General features: G+C 33.9%; 1 protein-coding gene across 1 annotated transcript in view; it reads right to left on the reverse strand.

Annotated features, from left to right (window-relative positions):
* Window positions 1-837: 837 nt before the first annotated feature.
* LOC107438901 (uncharacterized) overlaps window positions 838-19,844 on the reverse strand; it is a 31,395-nt gene continuing 12,388 nt past the window's right edge. Inside the window, exon 4 of the mRNA XM_087160537.1 lies at window positions 838-1,837. Within this exon, the coding sequence (XP_087016663.1) occupies window positions 884-1,837 (954 nt within the window). The 3' untranslated portion in view covers window positions 838-883. The remainder of the gene's footprint in view (window positions 1,838-19,844) is intronic.

Genomic DNA, 19,844 nt, shown 5'->3' on the forward strand with positions numbered 1-19,844 from the left:
AATCATTCTTATTTCTGAGAATATTTTAACAATTAACAGCTAACAATTTAAAACTTGCGTCTTGAATTACAGATGATACTAATTTTTTATACAATTGTTTTTAAAATCTTAAATTTCTTTACTTTTTACTGATTTATCCCTTTTCATACGAGAATAAGAAAGCTTTTCTCTCTAAAAATCCCTTGCGCCTCCAAAAAAGTTTCACTCTCCGACTAAAGGAAGAATTAATCAACTATATCGCTCAAATGCGAGGTAAATCGGTTTTCCATTTGAAACCCTTTGGCATCATAAAGATTTGGCGAGTAATGATCTACAGGAGCAGGTGAGCTTTTTCACTAGAGATCCTCCGCCAACTCCATCAATCATTGAGGTAGGGGAGAAACTTTTCGGCGAGACCTATAAGACAGCATTTTTTTTTTCCTTTTTTTTTTTGATTTTGCCACTTTGTTTAAATTAAAAGAGGGGAAAAAACGTAATCTTCAGAGATATTACATTAGCTTCCTGAAGCAGGAGGAGCAATTCAATTCCATTAGTCTGATTGGTAAAACATGTCTGTCTTGCTTTTGACAGAGGAAGAATAAAGTTTGGATAAAACGAAAGCGCTGCAAAAAAAAGTGGGGGAAGGGGGAAACTCATGAAGCTATTCTTCATTTTAGTCGCTAATTGGCTAAAAAAAAAAAAGTCGCCGATTTTACGCAACTCATTGTAAATTAGTTGTTTTTGCTCATATTTCTACTAAAATAGTCGCCCTAGTTGATGGGCATTGCTTTAAAATAGTCGATTTAGTCGCCAATGGCAGCCCTATATTCATAACAACAAATTTCAATATCCAGAGTATTGTAACATACAAAAATTTCTTTTTATTGGAAAGTCATATTACAGCTCAAGAATTATAACAAAGTTGATTAAGAAATGCATTAATCCTTAAATTATTTAGGGTTTGAGAACACTTAGCCCACCACACATGCGATTCAGGCATAGATTCGCCATCCTCTTTGATGTCATCGTGTTCTGCGTAATCACAGGGACTGAAATTATCCTCATCCTCCTCTTCCGATTCTTCAGCCCAACTTTCAGCACTTTCACACATAATATCAATATTCCTATCTAATTTCTTGATGCACAAATCTATCCTGTTCATATCAAAATGTTTTAATGGAGTTTCATCAACAGGAAATGAATCAAAAAAATCTCTGAAATACTGAAGGGAGGATCTTTGAAACAACAAAAAACTTTTTATTTTCATGTATGTTTCACCACCGCTTCTATAATATACAAATTTTTCAATAGGTGTAATAGCCTCTACCATTAAAAATCCAATTTTTTTCTTCTCTTCGTCGAAGAAATGCAATTGGTATTTATTGGCCAGTGCTCTTAGAAGGTCTTTTGTACAGTTCAGTGCAATGTGCTTTAAAGCAATAGAAATTGATTCCATAAAACCATAAAATTTCATACCAGGACGAGCATAGATATTAAAAAGACGTTGGAATTCTTGAATGAAATGCATTAAATATTCTTCTGAATTCTGTTTTTCACAGTCAAAATTATCAATATCCAAAAGAAACCGAGATATAAGCTTACTTACTTCTTTTAAGTGATGAGTTCTATTCTCTAGGGACCTCAAGATAAATTTATTCATGCTATATTCAGGTTTTTCAGTATGAATTATTTCCTTAAGCCGATTCATAATTAAATTACTATTTAAAGATTTTTTATCCGAATTAAGTTTATTTATAGAGTTAAGCAATTCACAAAACTCCCAGGCATTGTTACTACTCTTGGTGTCTTTTAAGTGCTGCAGGAGTCTCTCTTTTCTTGACATATAATAAAAAGGCACCTAAAAATAAACAAAAAATAGTATAAAAATAACGAATAGTATATAATATAGTCTAAATTACAGATTTTCTTCGTTGGAGAGGTGTTTTGAAATTTTGTAAAAAATATTTACGTTAAAAATTGAAAAACTTATTTCGGGGAAATAAATAATTTTGTCACAATTTAAGCATGTCAAAAATTAGTGTCTCAAGACTTGATGGCTATAAAAAATGTCGTGATTTTTTAAAATCATAGAAATTTAAAGAAATAGAAACAAAAAAAAAATACTTTTATTGATTAAATACGAAAAATAATAAGAAAAAGAAAGAAAATCGTAGTACACACATTCCTACATAATTGAAAAGAGGAGGAGAGGGAAGGGTTAAAAGCATGGATCTCTCCCCAGATGGCGTAATCGAGCGTTGCTATCGCGAATGCTTACAAAGGCTTTGAAACCTTATAAGCATTAGGAATGTTTAAAATTGTTATGTATTGAAGATAAGAAATTGGTGTTCAGGTAATGTAGAGGTTTTGAAACATAATCAATGCCTATTCACCCTCAAATGTATGAGGATTTTCCAGATGTAGATGGATATGGCTCATGTTCAGTGGACAATATAAAAAACTGTTCATAGCCATTCGTCTGGAGTGGTGGCGGTGACTATGGTTACGAGGTTCAACTATTTCAAGGGTAAGTTGGGTCATTATTTAAGACAGTTTTTGAGTCGGGCTGGTAGGAGAATCAAGGTAGAAAGATGCTCCCCTCTTTAAAATGCACTATTTCCTGTTTCTATAGCAGCAGACGGCTTTCGTGGCGAGGGGAGTTCTTTCCATAGACAAACTATATAAGTGAAATTTGATCGCTTGAGCATGAGACAACTTTATATGCGCGACAAACACAAACATTGAATTTTTTTCCTTCTGTCACTTACTTAGCTTTATTTACCAATATTATACCTTTCGTAATTCCAGCCAGTCCAATATATTTTAAATTTAATAAAAACTGTTGTTATCTCAAAAAGAGCAAATTATCAAAAGAGAGAAATATAATAAATTATATAAAAATGCTTTGCAAATATGAAGCCAGTTTAGTTTTTGTGTTTTACTATTTTCTCCAGATTTAAAAATTATGGATGAATTTCAATTCTCATTTAAGTACAAAACGTTTTTTTTTCTTTTTTTGAAAATACAGTAATTAAATAGGGTACTATTGGCAAGTGAATGAATTTTACGATGGGTATTATAGTTAAAAACAGTTAGCTATTTTTAATAAAGTTTCACTTAATATGTATTTTTGTATAACTCGAATAACCAAATAGGAACCTTTCTCAGAATTAAAGGAGGGAAGATTTGTCATCGTTGTTGTAGCTCCAAATGTCTGACGAAGTCAGACAAGGTCCATCAGACCGTTGACCCTAAGGAAATCGAGGACCTGAAGGGGGGACATTAATTAGGCCCATCTTAGTATGGTTTCCCTGTTTATAACTGTGCCTCAGTCACCAACTTGGGTAGATTGGAGGAGGTTCAACTCAGTGCTGCTAGAATTATTACTGGACTAAGACGCAGCTGTCCGAGAGAAGTAGTTCTCTATGAGGCTAATTTGCAACCTCTCCAAACTAGAAGAAAGGCCAACCTTACCAAATATTATAACAAACTTACAAGCTACGGTCAGCATAATAGAACCCAACAGGAATAACAATCAAAGACTTAAGAAAAACAGCTTCATCAGTCAGGCTAAGCTACTGCGTTTGCCTTATAATGAAATTGAGGCCCACTCCTTAAAATCTTGCCTCAATCCCACTTCGATTTTACTACCCCGTTCACCGGTCTCCATTCCAGCTCATCTCTGACAGTTGGCTTCATAAAAAAGATCCCCGACAATGCCATAAAATTTTTTACAGACGGCAGTAAACTGGACGCAGGCATCTACATTGAGAAACCAGGGCTCCCGCAACCCTGATTTCTCATCGGTCTTCAAAAGTGAATTAATAGCAATTGAACAAGGCCTTGAAGCTGACTATTTTTTCACCGTTTTATCATTAATAATCTAAAATTAGGTTTTATGTCGGAAAGTTATATTGCCAGTTCTTATGCAGTCTAATTAAGGATTCGTTTTAAGTGTATGTACATAAGTTAAAAATAAATAAATTGAAATAAATAATATAAATAAGTTCAAATAATCTGAATTATGGATTATTTCGAAATGAAAATTTAGAAAAACTGAAGTAAACGTTTTTTTTTTCGTCGTGTGCCTGTTTCTAGGCAGAGGGGATGCGATTGTTCTTGATTTAGTGGCTCCATCTATGGCCAAGAATTCGACTGCTGCGACGCCACACTGCCACTAACCCATTCATAGGGTGGGCCACATTCACGTAATCACGCAAAGGAGAAAGGACATAGAACACAGAGAGAGAGAAACATCCATGCCTTGTCCGGGATTCGAACCCAGAACCTTTCGGATGCAAGGACAGTTCCCTGCCCCCTACACAGGCCGGCCGGCTCAATGAACGTTGAAAATGGTCATTAAGGAAGCATATTTCTTTATTAAAGAATATAATTATTTTGATTGGAAACGCATGATGAGAGTTACTAATTCTTGTCCTTTTCATAATTTATTCATTATATTGTTGTTAGAAATATTATATTTAATTTTAAAAAATGCCATTTATTTTTAATGGTATTTTATTAGAAATAATTTCTTAAATTAACCGAAAGATTAAATAAATTATAAATTACCTTTCGCTTCCAACCCCTTTTTTTCTTGGAATGACATCTGCTTGCCGGTATCTTTGATCTCCGCGTGTCATGCAAGTGCTTGATGTGTTTCTTAACCATAACGTTTTAATAAATATTGATCGAACACCTCAACTTGTAAAAGTTAGGAAATTTAACTTTCAGTAAGTAAATAATTTAACTTCGACTTTAAACAGTTTAGTATAAATGTCTGAGCGCACAGATGCTCATTAGATGCTGATACCGACTCTACTACTCCAAGCAATGTGCCTGAGATACAATCACAGACCACCATTCAGATGGACACTTCAGATATTCCTAATCTCCCAGAGAAAAAGATGAAGAAAAAGTTCAAGGCTAGTGTTAACCAGGCAACACTAGCAGACACAGAGGGCAAGCCCACCAGCCCAAACCCAGTTGCTGCTTCCGCCACCCCAGTGGACCCAGTATGTGGAGAATACCGTTCCGGTAGAGCCCACCACTTCTAACACCATTACTAAGGACTCTACTCCTAACAAAAGATTAAAACCCTTATTAGAGGACTTCAAATTGATACGGAAATTCCAGTCATAGTGAAATATCTCATTGAATTTGGACTTAGACCTGAGAAAATAGTGCAGCTTAAAAGAAGAAGAGGGCAGGAGCTTAGGCCCCTCCCACTTTTCCTCATCATACTAATGGACACGCCCACCAACAGAAATATCTTCAACATTAGTTCAATGCTAGTGAAAACAGTTAAAGTTGAAAGATTTAGAGGAGGACGATTTCAAATACATTGCTATCGGTGTCAAAAGTACGGCCATACCCAACGCAGATGTCCAGCAACCGAACCAGCCTGTATGAAATGTGCCGAATCTCACTTTACGTACTTGTGTACGAAACCCAGATCCTCTCTTAAGAAGTGCATCAATTGTGATGGTGAGCACCCGGCCTGTTTTTCGGGCTGTGGTGCAAGACCCAGAAAATCTTCAAAAGGAAAAAGTGATCAACCTAAAAAGTCTACTGATGCAACCAGTAGATTCCTACTTCTCTTCAAGGAAATGAAAGAACTTTTACAAAACGAAGAGCTTGTTAAGCTGCTTAGCTCCCTCCTCCCAGAGACTCAGAAATAGTGTGGTTCTCCACAGCCTACAAGACATATCTTCACATGACCTCCACAGCACCTTGCTTTGATGAACTTTTCATCTAATTTCATTTTGAAATTTATGCCTATTCAAATGAGGACTTTTTACTTTCGAAGGTTCGGTAAGTGGTGCTTCGCGCCAAAAGCCGAGATTACATCTATTTCCAGCGTTCCAGCTCATTAGCATTCGATTTTATTTTCCGGCGAAGTTGCAGCTCTCCGCTCAACGGAGTTTCATTTCCCTCCTCCCTGGGGTGTGGAATTTTGTTTTGGTTGGAAACATGGCGTCCTCATCGCCATTGATGTGTTCTCGTCACCGCCACATTTTGAACGCTGGCTTCCATCAAAAACCCATCTGCCATCCGTAACATGTTTTTTTCTGTCTGACTCCCGCCATTAATGCTTAGCCAGAACAACTTGCTTGCAGCCTCCTCTCAGTAAGAGAAAATCTTCATATTTCCGTTTTTTGGGATGCGGTATCCGCCATAGACACGCCTCCATTGGTTGACGAGTTTTTTTATGTCTTCCGCTCCAGATGCCCATCGCTTCAAAAGTATACCAAAAATAAGATGTATTCCCAAAATCTCCTTTCTCAAGGAAATGTGTGATGTTGTGTTCTAAGTTCTAAGAATCCTTCAAATCCTCAAAAATAAAGAATTTTGTGGTGAACAACGTAATAGTTTTTTTTTTATTTGACTGCACCTGAATCTCTACATTGTGCATCAACGATAAATTTTTTTAGGTCCACAACAACCTCCTCATCATTGTTATTTCATATAGGTATGTTTGTATTAATTTTGTTACGTGATTACTGACCAGTCCTGGACTACCACTAGTTTCGTATCATAAGCCATAATTACTTTCCTTTTTTTTAAAAAAAAAAATGCAAGCTTTGATTTTTTAGTATTTCACATAAATTAATTTTCATTTTATTAAACTTTTTAGTATCTTTTGCAATACCTAGCAGTAACCGGTGCACATTATTATTTTTATTATATTTGCATAAAAATACAATTTTATTAAAAATATTTTTTTTGTTATAAAATTGACCTTTATATTAAAAATATTAATATCAGTAATTAATAATAAGGATATTAGTAAAAAATTAAACGGTAATTTCACAAATAATAATGTAGAAAATTCAAAATGCATGACGCGAAATAAATTAATAAATAATTTAAATTACTTTTTCAATTTTAGAAAAAAATCTTTTTAATAATCAAACGAAGCTTCATTAAAAATAATAGATCCAAAAAATCCGATCAACCAATTCTTTTAAATCAATCCATATTAGCCCGTTTCTCCAAGGCTGGTGGGAAAATTTCGTACCTCCACGACCCAATTAAATTTTTGCTTTAAGAAGACAACAAAAATGCCTTGATAAAAACCAACACATTTTTTTTTATTAAAATAAAAAAAAAATTCACTAATTTACGAAGCTATGAAAATTTAATATTTCATCGTTTGTCAATTTGAACTTTATTTTCAAATAACAAACTACGATACGGAAAAACAATTATATGACATTTAACTGATCTCGTCCATAAAGAGATTTTAAAAATTGTCTCATCCCACCCCTTAAAAAAATATATATATTTTCTGTGTAACATAATTGTCACGACGTTGCCTCGTGACAATTCTCGTGGTCAAACTTGTTAATTAAACAGTTGATTAAGATCCCGTGCTCTCATCTCGCAATCGAATGGTCAGTTGAACTTTTAACTTTCTAGAAATTTGTCACAAGATGATTGATTTGTCGACCTTCGGATGCATGATAAGAACACGAGACCACGTTTAACCCCTTAAAATAATATATATAAATAAACTCCAAAAAAAAAGAGGAGTGGGTCAGAAAGAGAATTTGCCTCTCAATAGTCTCCTCAGTCCGATTGCCTCTCAATACGAGCAGCTATGGGTAAGTGTGGTCCTCCTTCTCCTTATTGATATGTATAATGATTAGTAATAAATAAAATGTAACTTTAACTTTCAATTTGGATATTCTTTAAATATATACCCGTCACATTATGGTGCCTTTAACAAAAATGTTTTCAATGCTAATGGATAGGGAGTTTACTATTTCAATATTTTTGAGTGATTTCTTTTGTTTTGTTTTCAAATCCTTGTGCTATGATAGTGTTATGTAATTCTTTGATGTTCTCTGTTTTTTATGTAAAATGGTATTTACTGTTAAGATTCTTTCTTTATTTAAATAAATAATATACATATACAAGAATTTTTTTAAAATGTCCGATCCCCCAAGCCCAAATAAGATCGCTGGATATCAGAATTTAGTAAACATATTCGATGGAGAATTATTTTCAAATGTTAAATATTTCCTTAAAAATCTTGAAGAGGTTGGTGAAATCGCGGAATGGAACGATGCGGAACATATTGCCGTAATGAAGAGTAAGTTAAAAGGTCCCGCGTTACAGTTTTTCATAGAAGACCCTGAACTAATTCATGAAAAAAAATTTGACAGCATAAAAATAAAATTCACTAAATTTTTTGAAAGCAAAACAACACTTTCCCATCGTCAGCAGCAATTTTCAAACTGTAAACAAAATCCGGGTGAATCCGTTCGCAGTTTCTCGACAAGAGTCTCAAACTTGACTATAAATTATTTCGGGATAGAAAATTCATCGAAGGAAGATGCGGGTCCTATAGTAGACCAAACAAAATTGGCAAAATTTTTGGAGGGTTTGCAAACACCTCTTAAGCGTTTAGCCCTAAGCAGAAACCCAAATACGTTCGATGAAGCTGTAGAAAGTGCGCTATTGGATGAAATGAATTTGAAATTCACTTGTGATCCAGAAAGCTGTAATAATGTTGCGACGGAATCAGAAACGGGACTCGAAAGAAAAATGACCGAGTTTCTTAATAAGCAGACTGAAATTTCAAGTGCGATGATAAGCAATCTCGCAAAACAAATCGAGAAAATAAATATAAGAGGACAAAATCTAGGTTTTCACCAACAAATGCCACAAAGAAATCAAAAGTGTATCCACTGTGGTCGTCAAAATCATGCATCTGATCAATGTTGGTTTCAACGTAATCAAAACATTCGAGGCGTTAGGCGCAGATTTTCAGATAATCAACGCACCTCTTTTCATAGGGATAATAATAATTACAGGCGACAGGAATACAATAATGCTCCTAACACCACTCGTGCCTTTCAATCGAGGTCAATGGCCCATCCCACACCTTCTGCAGATAACAGACAGACTTTTCCAAAGCAACGTTATTTAAACTTTCAGAGGGAACGATAAAACCCCCACAGTTCTCTCAAAATGTAAGGGGTTACAATGATACAAACTTATCTTATCAAGTAGGAAAACATTGCGCATTACCAGTAATCCAATTAAATGTAGGAAATATAAAATTTTATGCTCTTTTGGACTCCGGAGCAAGTGTATCTCTTATAAGCAATAAAGCATTTCGAAAAATACCTTCCGAATTAATCACATTTAATAGTTTTAATCCTAATATCAAAATTACTACTTTAACTGGAAATGAAATAAAGTCTAATGGTAATGTTACCTTATCATTCTTAATTACAGACAAAGTTTTGCAGCATAATTTTACAGTCACTAAGTCAGATCTTGCCCAGGACTACGATGTAATTTTAGGTTTCGATTTTCTTTCCTCATTTCAGTGTAAAATAAACTTTGAAGATAAAATGGTAACTTTTAGTGATTCATCCTCCCAAATACATAAATTTGGAGTGCATAAAATTAACGTATTATTAATGAAAACTACTGGTAAACTTGTGAAAAAGGTTAAACTTAAGCCAAACGAATCAGCCGTAATTAAAATTAAATCTAATCATAATATTCAACCAGGAAGTTCTGTGTTATTGACACCTATTAATCTAAATTACAACGTTGAAGTGCATAAATCGCTGTGCATGGTTGATGAAAATGGACAAATCCCGTTAGTAATAAATAACCTCTCAAAAACAAATTTACATTTAAATAAGAATATGAAAATCGCTTACATAAATTCTGAAATTAAAGCTAACAAGAATGAATCTATTGCTGATATTAGGAGAAAAGAATTAAAGTTAGAAGATTTTGATATGACTGGAATTCCAAACGAAGCAAAACAGGAATTATCAAATTTGATTTTCGAATATGCTGACATATTTAGCACTTCCTTAAAAACAATAGGAAAATGCACATTAGAAGCTCCTCCAATAGAAATAACTGACTTTTCCCCAATTCAATGTAGACCTTTCCCGGTGCCAGTATCCTTGCGTGACACACTTAAAAGTAAAATTTCAGACTTAGAAAATTCGGGCATAATTGAGAAAACAAATAGCAGATATAGTTTTCCTTTAATTTTAGTTCGAAAGAAAGAAGAGAACCAGTGGCGTTTAGTAATAGATTATCGTAAACTGAATCAAATTACAATTTCTTCAACTTATAAGTTACCTTTAATCTCCGACATTTTAAACTCCTTGCGAGGCGCAAATTATTTTAGTACCTTAGATGCCAATTCTAGTTTCCATCAAATTAAACTACGCGAAGAAGACAAACATTTAACTGCTTTTTCAAGCCCATATGGCAACTTTCAATATAAATATTTAAGTTTTGGAATGAAAAATTCAGCTCAAATTTTTCAGGAAACAGCGGACAAAATCCTTAATGGTCTACAGTCCGAAAACATATCAGCATACATAGATGACGTAATTGTACCCTCATATTCAATCTCAGACTCCATCCGTAAACTACGGCTTGTTTTTGAGCGTTTTCGTCAGTATGGCTTGACTTTAAATCCAAAAAAGTGTAAATTCCTTCAAACAAGTATCCGATATCTAGGACATATAGTAGATAAGGAAGGTTTAAAGCCCCTTCCTGATAACCTTCATAACATAAAAATTTTTCCAATCCCCAATACGTTACGCAAACTGAGGCGTTTTCTTGGATTAGCCAATTATTATCGAGATTTTATTCCAAATTTTTCTGAAATTGTAGCACCTTTAACGGAGTTAACTAAAAATAGACATAAGTTTCAATGGAACTCTTTCGCACAAAAAGCATTTGATCTAATTAAAACAAAATTGTTGTCAGACGTCATGCTTAAACATCCTAACTTCGATGATATGTTTTACCTAAATACGGATGCATCATCCATTGCAGTAGGTGCAGCCATTCTACAAAAAGATAAAAATGGAATTCTACGTCCAATAAGTTATTTTTCCTATAAATTAAAACCGCATGAGAGAAAATGGCCATCTATGCATCTTGAAGCTTATGCTATTTTGCTGGCTATTAGACATTTTAAGATGTTTCTCTATGGTAGAAAATTTAGAATATTATCTGATTGCAAATCTTTAAACTATTTATTAAAATTAGATTCACCAGCTAGTAAACTTTCGCGTTGGTTATTAGAACTTTCCAATTATGACTTTGATTTCGAGCACATAAAAGGTTCGCAAAATTTTTTATCAGATCTCTTATCAAGAGATATAGAAGAAACAATAAATGCTGTAAAAGTTGATGTACCTGATATAGACAAAATCAAATATGAACAAAGAGCAGACCCAATTTTAAGTCCTATCATTGACTATTTGGAAGGTAAAAGTGCTAATTGTAAATCGCAATGCGATAATTATTTTTTGAACAATGGATTACTTAAAAGAATTGCCAATAGGAACAAACGTGCACCACGAAATGAATATTTTGAACAAATTGTGATACCAAAAAGCTTAATACCTCATGTATTAGAAGGTTCCGAAACAGTGCATTTCGCATTTTCAAAAAATTACCGTACTATAAAAGAAAAATATTACTGGGCAGGTATGTACAATGATATTAAAAATTTTTCCAACTCATGTAAATTATGCATTGAACGAAAAGGTTTTCCAATAACTAAATCACCTCTTCAAAATTTTGTGACACCCTCTCAGCCTATGGAACTCGTGAGCCTAGATATTTTAGGACCGTTGCCAATGTCCATGTCAGGAAATAAATTTGTATTGACAATTATCGACCACTTTACTAAATATAGCATTCTTTACGCTTTAAAAGATATTACAGCTCAAACAATTGCTAATAAACTTATGAAATTTATCATAATTTTTGGCATTCCTAATGCAATACTAACAGATCTAGGGACAAATTTTCAAAGTAATCTTTTTAATGAACTTTCACGCCAACTACAAATTAATAAATTAAAAACTACACCTTATAGACCTCAAACTAACTCTCAATCGGAAAGATTGAATTTAAGTATTAAATCAAGTTTAACTTGCCTGTCGGAAAAGACAACTGATTGGGACACATATTTAGATTATTATAACTTCATTTACAATAATTCTTATCATGATATTACTCATGAAAAACCTTCATTTCTTATGTTTAACCGTGATCTTAACTTACCTTTTCATATATTAGAAGAAAACTCCCACATTCACTATTTTCCATGCGAAAATTACATAGAGGATAAATTATCTAAAATGCAGTTTGTTTATCGTAATGTTTATAAGAATCTCGAAATGTCTGCTGAAAAACAGACTCGACTTCGTGAAAATATTGCGCAAGAAAAATCATTTCATTTAGGACAAAAGGTGTACCTTTTTACACCACGTACTAATCAATCTACTGGAAAGGCATTTGCAAAGAAGTTTTCAGGCCCTTATCGGATAGTAGAAAAACATTCAGATTTAAATTACTCAATAGTCGATACAAAAAAAACCCGTGCAAAACCTTTAAGATGTCATGTTGATAGATTATTTCCCTTTGTTGAAAGACGAGCTGATTTGATTTTACCTTCTCTTAATCATCAAGATCAGCCTACATCAAACATAGAGAATTTAAATAGTCAAACAGCTACTAATTCGTATTTGTTTTACGAGGAGAGTGAAACTGATGATTACATTCCCCCTTATCACCATCCACAAAAACGTCCTGCAAACAATTCCTCCTCCACTGAGGTACAAAGGACTTTACCAACGGAGATAACAAACAATAAAACGCCTAACTGCGCAGCCGCAGACATCAGAAACAACACCGCTCCTGCAAATAATCCAACTCATAGCCGATATGATTGACGGCCTCGAGCAATTAAGACTGATGAAACCAAGTCAGCTAGTCAAAAAACTTCGATTACGGATAGATTTCTGAATTGGGCAATCACCGGAGATAAGGATCAAGCGGACAAGAATATTGTTGACAAAATGTCGGATGCACTCGCCGTAAAACTAATGGACCTACAAACGAAACATGATACTACTATTAATACGCTATTTCACAAACCTCAGAAAACGCGAATATATTATCGTTCATATAGATTTTATGAAAAAAAAAAAAAAAAAAAAAAAAAAAACTTTTTTTTCCCCCCTCGAAATATTTCTCAAAGAAGAAAAAAAAAAAGGATAATATTTAAATAAAATTCACAAATAAAATTTAAAGTTCTAGTGGATAACAAAAAAAAAAAAAAAAACAAAAAAAAAAGAAAGAAAAAAGATCTTTTCTACGTAATTTGAAAGAATTTTTATCTGTGTAAATACCTTTATCGAAATTGGGTACGTAACGGCCGAACTTACCCTTGATCAAAAAAGAAAATTATGATAGTTCACTGTTCAAGGAGATGTGTTACGCTGGCGTAAAACAACTTCTTGAGCATTTCAAAACATTATCATAAGTATTTATACATATTATTAATATTTAATATTTTTTTTTCAAAAAAAAAAAAGAAAGAAAAGAAAAGAAAAGAAAAGATAATCAATTGAGCAGATATTTTTTTAATAATTTTATGTCTTATTTTTTTTTAATTTTAAATTTTTATTTCCTCCCTGGTTTTTCTTGATTAATCTCTATTATTAGTACTAAATTTTTATCTTCATAAATTTTATAGTTTCCTTGTTATGTTACATATATAAAATCACTCAAACTATTGAGATAGTAGTCTCTCCTTATCCAGCTTTCCGGCGGTAACAACTTAAAAGAATTCCTAACTTTTTTACTACATATCAATACTCTTTATTCTAAAATAAAATATAATTTCAAAAAAAAAAAAAAAATGTTTTTTTTTTTTTAACACAACGCAGATTCTTCCATTATAGAATCATGACTTTATTAAATAAGTAAATACAAAAAAAAAAAAAAAAATACATAAGATAACATAATTTAATTAAATAAGGAGACCACACTTTCTATCCCTTATTATAGGAATAATCATTCTTTTCCTACTTTGGAGTTCCTACTTTGGAGCACAGATCTCAGCTGTTAAAATATGCCAGAGAGATACCCCAGCTGGATATTCATGCACAGAGGCATCTCAAAATCTTACAGACCAAATGGATTTCCCAGAAAACGCATGCCACCTTGTAAATTGCAATGGATGTGTTTTAGGTCTAAAAACGTTTATCTGGTCAGAGGATCAACTTTTCGTCCCGACAATATTCCACGAAAAGCCATCTTCGCGTGCTGGGAATGTTTCATACTTCCAATGCCATGACAGTTCCAACAAGCGCTCCGACACATCAATACCATGTGATTGTGCCCAAAACTGCACGGGAACCCAGGAATTTTGCCAGTTGAAAACATGTGATTTAAATTCAACTTGTGAATGCAACGTTCAGCACTTACAATATGATTTGCAACATTCCTCGGATTCACTTTTCCTTACAAACCCAACCCTGATATCCGTTCCTATATGTCTACATAGAATACCAGCGCGCCATCACCGACGTCAGTTATTAGAGTATGAAGCCGCGTCATTCACGCAAAATAACATTACTTTACTTTTCAATGACCCCATAGTGACAGTTCCAGAAGATGGTAAATTAATTGCAAGAGCTGCAGGCAATGAAATTGTTTTAAATATCTACAATGATCACAATGTTATACTACCAGTGGAGTTGGTAGCCTTTAAGACAAAACTCACGCTAATTTTCATTACTACATCTGGTAAAGCAATCCATGGTGAGGTATTGTTAGAGGGCAAAGAAATATGCCGAGCATCACAGTGTTTTTTTTGTTGGACCTTTTTCCAACAAATCCAATGTTGGCCATCATATATAGCGTATGGCATATATTCTATTCTTGTTTTATTTACCCTAGTGCTTTTATTTTTTCTAAAATTAGCATGTAAAGGACTCATTTCAGTGATAAAGGTGATTATTTTTCTACTGCGTAATTTGACCAGAACTGCAAAGGCATTCCTACGCTTTTTCATGCTGGGTGGAGCAGTCATTGGAACAGGGATAAGAAGACAATTTAATGACTTCCATAATTACCTCGAACTTCAAAATATACCATTGCCTCCAACACAGGCATCGTTACTTGTGTTACTATGCATTTTTCCAATGATATTAGCTGACTGTTCGACACATTCACTCATCACATCTGATATACAAAACTGTCACACACGTGAAGGCGTGAGAAAATGCGATATGTTCACTACCGCCGAAATCACCCTCAAAGGATTGGATTACGAGGCCTGCCTTTGGTTCCAGGACTCTAGAAAGAGTAATTTACTACAGCTTAAATTACGCTTAGTTTCATCACAGTGCAGCTTTTCTACCAAGCGTAAATACTTCACGTTTCCTGTCCAAGAACGTACCATCTCACAGTTAGCATGTCCTCAAAATTATCAATGTGCATGGGGAGAGCATTGCGTTGCCGGAAAAGAATTTGAAGGACTCACCGACGAAAGCCTCACCTACCCAGGTTTTAATGCTTGTCATCCGTCAAGTGTAGGGAGTGGATGCATAATTGTATCCAGAATGGGTTGCCTGTTTTATAGATTGTTCTTTGTTCCGGATCTGTTGAATTCTTATGAGGTCCGCAAAATCATTGGACACCGTTGCACCTATACTATAGCGGTGGAACGAGCCAGGAATATGTCCACGGAACTCCTCACACTACAGTCAACCGCCGTCACTTCTGATGGCATATTCCTAGAAATCTTAGGTTCTTACAATCAGCCTCCACTCCATCTATCAGATTCCTTAGTGCTTCGAGTAGGTGATCCTTCCGAAGCATATCTTATACAGTCCAGTCCTCAAAACCATCCAACCGCAGGTATGGTTGGGCAAGTACAAGCTAACACGAGCTACACAAAAGATTTTATTTTTGACAAGGACATGGTTACCTGTAATTTTTTTGAAACCACGCTACGTTGTGAAAAACGTCCAGATGGGTTGCAAACCATGATTTCAACAAAAGAGAATTCTCTTCCTCTTACACGAGATATGCACCTGCTAGCGGTTGAAAAAGGTGTACTGAAGTCGAACTTACTTTCTTCGGCACCAGTAAGAGTGCAACTTCATTTTAAAAACTATAAAATATCACTAGAACACAATGAAATATGCCCGAAAATAACCTCTAAAGATATTAAATCAAAAGGTTGTTACAGCTGCCAAATTCTAAGTGAAATGTACATAACAGCTCTTTCCAATTGCCAAGCAGGTACAGTATCTGTAGAATTTCAAGTTCTACAGTTACATACACAAAGCCTGTTTTTAGAAACTGAACCTAGGGAATTTAATATTCAATTCTTAGCGGAGAAAAAGTGCTATGATGAAAAGATATGTTTGGTTTCAAGTAATATGAAACATTGTCAACTAATATCTTTCTGTTTAAATGAGCCAAGCCTTAATTTAATTCAATTAAATACTTCTTATACAAAATCTTACGTACAAAGCGATTCCTCTGGTACAGACTTTTTTCAGTTTCTTACAATGCCTACATTTACTGGTATTTTTTATTCCTTAAAATTTATAGGGGCTGTCCTTCTAATTATATGCCTATTTATATCAGTATGTTCATCATGTATTACTTGTTTTCGAAAATGATTTATATGTATCGCATAACTAACTATGTTTTAAATATAAATTAAATCTTTGTGAATACCATGTTAAGTTAATATGGTGTTATGCAAGAACTATATTATGTTTTTTTTTTAGAATATGTATACCTAAGAGATTTTTATTATTTTTTTTTATTTTTATTTCTTTCATGTTTCACCATTATTGTAAACCTAATTCGTAGAATTTTGTTCTTATGTTCTTGAATTTTCCCATTCTATTAAAGAAGCACAAATGTAGAGTTAAAATGCTTCACGTAAAATATGTATTTCTTTGAAAGGAATTGTACGAGGAGCTCACTAACCCCAGCTGCACCCTATGAGTGAGAATTCTTTTTTTTTCTTCTCTTTTTTTTTAATAGGTTGAGGTGGATATTGTCACGACGTTGCCTCGTGACAATTCTCGTGGTCAAACTTGTTAATTAAACAGTTGATTAAGATCCCGTGCTCTCATCTCGCAATCGAATGGTCAGTTGAACTTTTAACTTTCTAGAAATTTGTCACAAGAAGATTGATTTGTCGACCTTCGGATGCATGATAAGAACACGAGACCACGTTTAACCCCTTAAAATAATATATATAAATAAACTCCAAAAAAAGAGGAGTTAGTCAGAAAGAGAATTTGCCTCTCGATAGTCTCCTCAGTCCGATTGCCTCTCAATACGAGCAGCTATGGGTAAGTGTGGTCCTCCTTCTCCTTATTGATATGTATAATGATTAGTAATAAATAAAATGTAACTTTAACTTTCAATTTGGATATTCTTTAAATATATACCCGCCACACATAATTACTGGTTATACACTATACACTTATGTTTATAATTGAAAGCATTAATATGTTAATTCAACAATTCCTTTTAAATGTCCTCTTTTCTAAAAATGACTTTGGTTACTCTTCTTAACCCACATCACTCTGTAAGTACCGTATATTCCGGCGCATAACGCGCCCCGGCGTATAACGCGCACCCGTAATTTCTAATAACTTATTTTAAATCTTAAGATATACTCCTCGTATAACGAGCACGAAAATTTGGATTGTACATGTGCAGTATCTCGTCTAGTATCTATAGAAAACCAGAAAGCCTTTAAGTGTGGGACATGTTTAGGTACAGATAATACAAAAAAATTGTTGAAAGAATGTAACACCGATATGGCAGTTATTCTGGGCAGATTGACACCATTAGTTTAGCCATTGGACGTCTGCTTTTAAAGCCAATTTAAAAAAAACAGTGGAACACTTGGATGTTGGAGGGCGAGAAAACCTTTACGAAAGGAGGACATATGCGCCATGCAAGTTTGGAAACAGTGTGCGAATGGATATTAAAAGCATGGGATGAAATTAAGCCTGAGATGGTTAGAAAATCATTCGAAAAATGCAGCATTTCAAATAATCTGCACGGATCAGATATTTATGGATGAGGGTAACACAGATGATTAAGACGAAACAGATTGTGATGACGCGCCTGAAGAAATAACGGAAGACGAATATAATGAACTATTTATGTAATAACAAAAATCAATAAAGTATATAGGTAAACTTATGTTATTTCTTTAAAATAAAAGTATTTTTCTATATTTAAATTTTTTTAATCTATAATTTTTTATATTCGGCGTATACCACGCACCCGTAAATTCCAATGTTATTTTTTGTGTTAAAAGTGCGCGTTATACGCCGGAATATACGGTACTCATTAATGTTAGAGGATAAGATAATACTGAAAAGAATCGTGTCACAAAACAGTTCTTTTAATGTTAAAAGATATAAAATCGCTCAAATGAGTCGAACAATCACTGTAATGTTAAAGTATAAAAAAAACGACACAAAAATCAACTCTTTGAGCCGATATTAATGTTAAGAGATAGGTTCCATTCATTTGACTTAATGATTCATTTAATGCTAAGAGAAGCAAACATTTCATTCAATCATTATTTCGATTCTCAACTTTTTTTTCCTTATTTCAGTTCATCCAATCAGAGGTTCGCATTCATATTTCAATTTATTATCCAATCAGCGCAACAATTTCTGTAGCTTTCGCTTAAATTGTAAATTATCTCCAAGATAAATGATTAAGTTAATTTTTTCGATAATTGTTTATCAACCAAACCATTTATTTATTGACAACTAATGGTTAGCCTAATTACTGTAATAATTATTTTACAATCTGGGAGTAAGTTTACATGTTTTCGCTATTTTGTGTCAATTATTTGGTTTACTAAAGCCCGCAAAGATTTGTCTAGGGGGGGGGGGAACCGTAATTTTATATTAGTATTAGTTGTGTTAAAGTGTAGTTCGTTCACCAGGAGTTGGCTCCATCTCTTTGGACGAAGAGTTCATTTCAGAGCGGGAGTAAGAGGGATCCGCGCTTAAAATTGAGACAACCCTTAATGCACGCCAAACACTCAGGGCCGTAACTACGCCGGGCCACCGCCCCGGGGCCCCAACGGTCAAGGGGGCCCCATATGAAGAGACCACATCATGTTTGTTTTCAAAATACAGTACTCTAATTATATATATGTAGGAAAGAAATTGTGTTAAGATAGAGTTGATGAAAATTTTCGTTTTTGTAATTACGTACCTACAATAACATAAAGGGAAGGGTAAAAAACGGTAAAACACTTTTTCGCGAATTATTTCCTTTTCTCAAAAGAACAAACACGCTTTGCAGAGAAGGGGAAAGGCCACAGCTGCATGTAGTTGATTGTTAACACTTTCTGTATATTGCACTTCTGGTTTACTTAGTTGTTTCCTCTACTATCTAGCGTCATACCCAGTGGCGTGCCAACCAGGGGGAGGCAGAGGGCCCCTCTAAAATTTGAGTGATGGGGCAAGCGATGCGTTTCGCCCCTCCTGAAATTTAGACACTCACAAAAATAAAGTCGGTAATTTAAATTTTTTTTTTTTCAATTTTGAAGCTATTTTTGAAATAAGAAAACTTTACATTCCTCTAACATATGTGCTTTGCCTCTTCTGATATTTAGTTATTCGCCAAGACGAAATCCATTAAAATAGGAAATTTTAGAGAAGAAAAAGAAACCGATTCTTTCTCAGCTTTGAAGTTATTTATACATCAAGTAGGATACTTTATTTTGTTATGAGCGATTAATGTGTTTTTTGACTTTTGGAAAAGTAAAGTAAAAGTGGAAAAAATATTTTATTTCCAATTTTCACTCTTCCGAAATAGTAATGAGGGGGCGAACATATTGTTTCGCCCTTCTGAAATTTCAAAGTGCTCAAAAATAGAAATTGGTAACTAAAAAAATTGTCATCTTTGAATCACGTTTACAAATAGAAAATTTATTTTCTTCTGAAATAAAAGTGAGAGGGGATTTGCTTCTCATCTTCTGAAATTTTGACATTAAT

The sequence above is a fragment of the Parasteatoda tepidariorum genome, chromosome 4 (genome assembly GCF_982258835.1).
Source record: "Parasteatoda tepidariorum strain Cologne lab strain chromosome 4, Ptep-v5.0, whole genome shotgun sequence".
Taxonomy (NCBI): domain Eukaryota; kingdom Metazoa; phylum Arthropoda; class Arachnida; order Araneae; family Theridiidae; genus Parasteatoda; species Parasteatoda tepidariorum.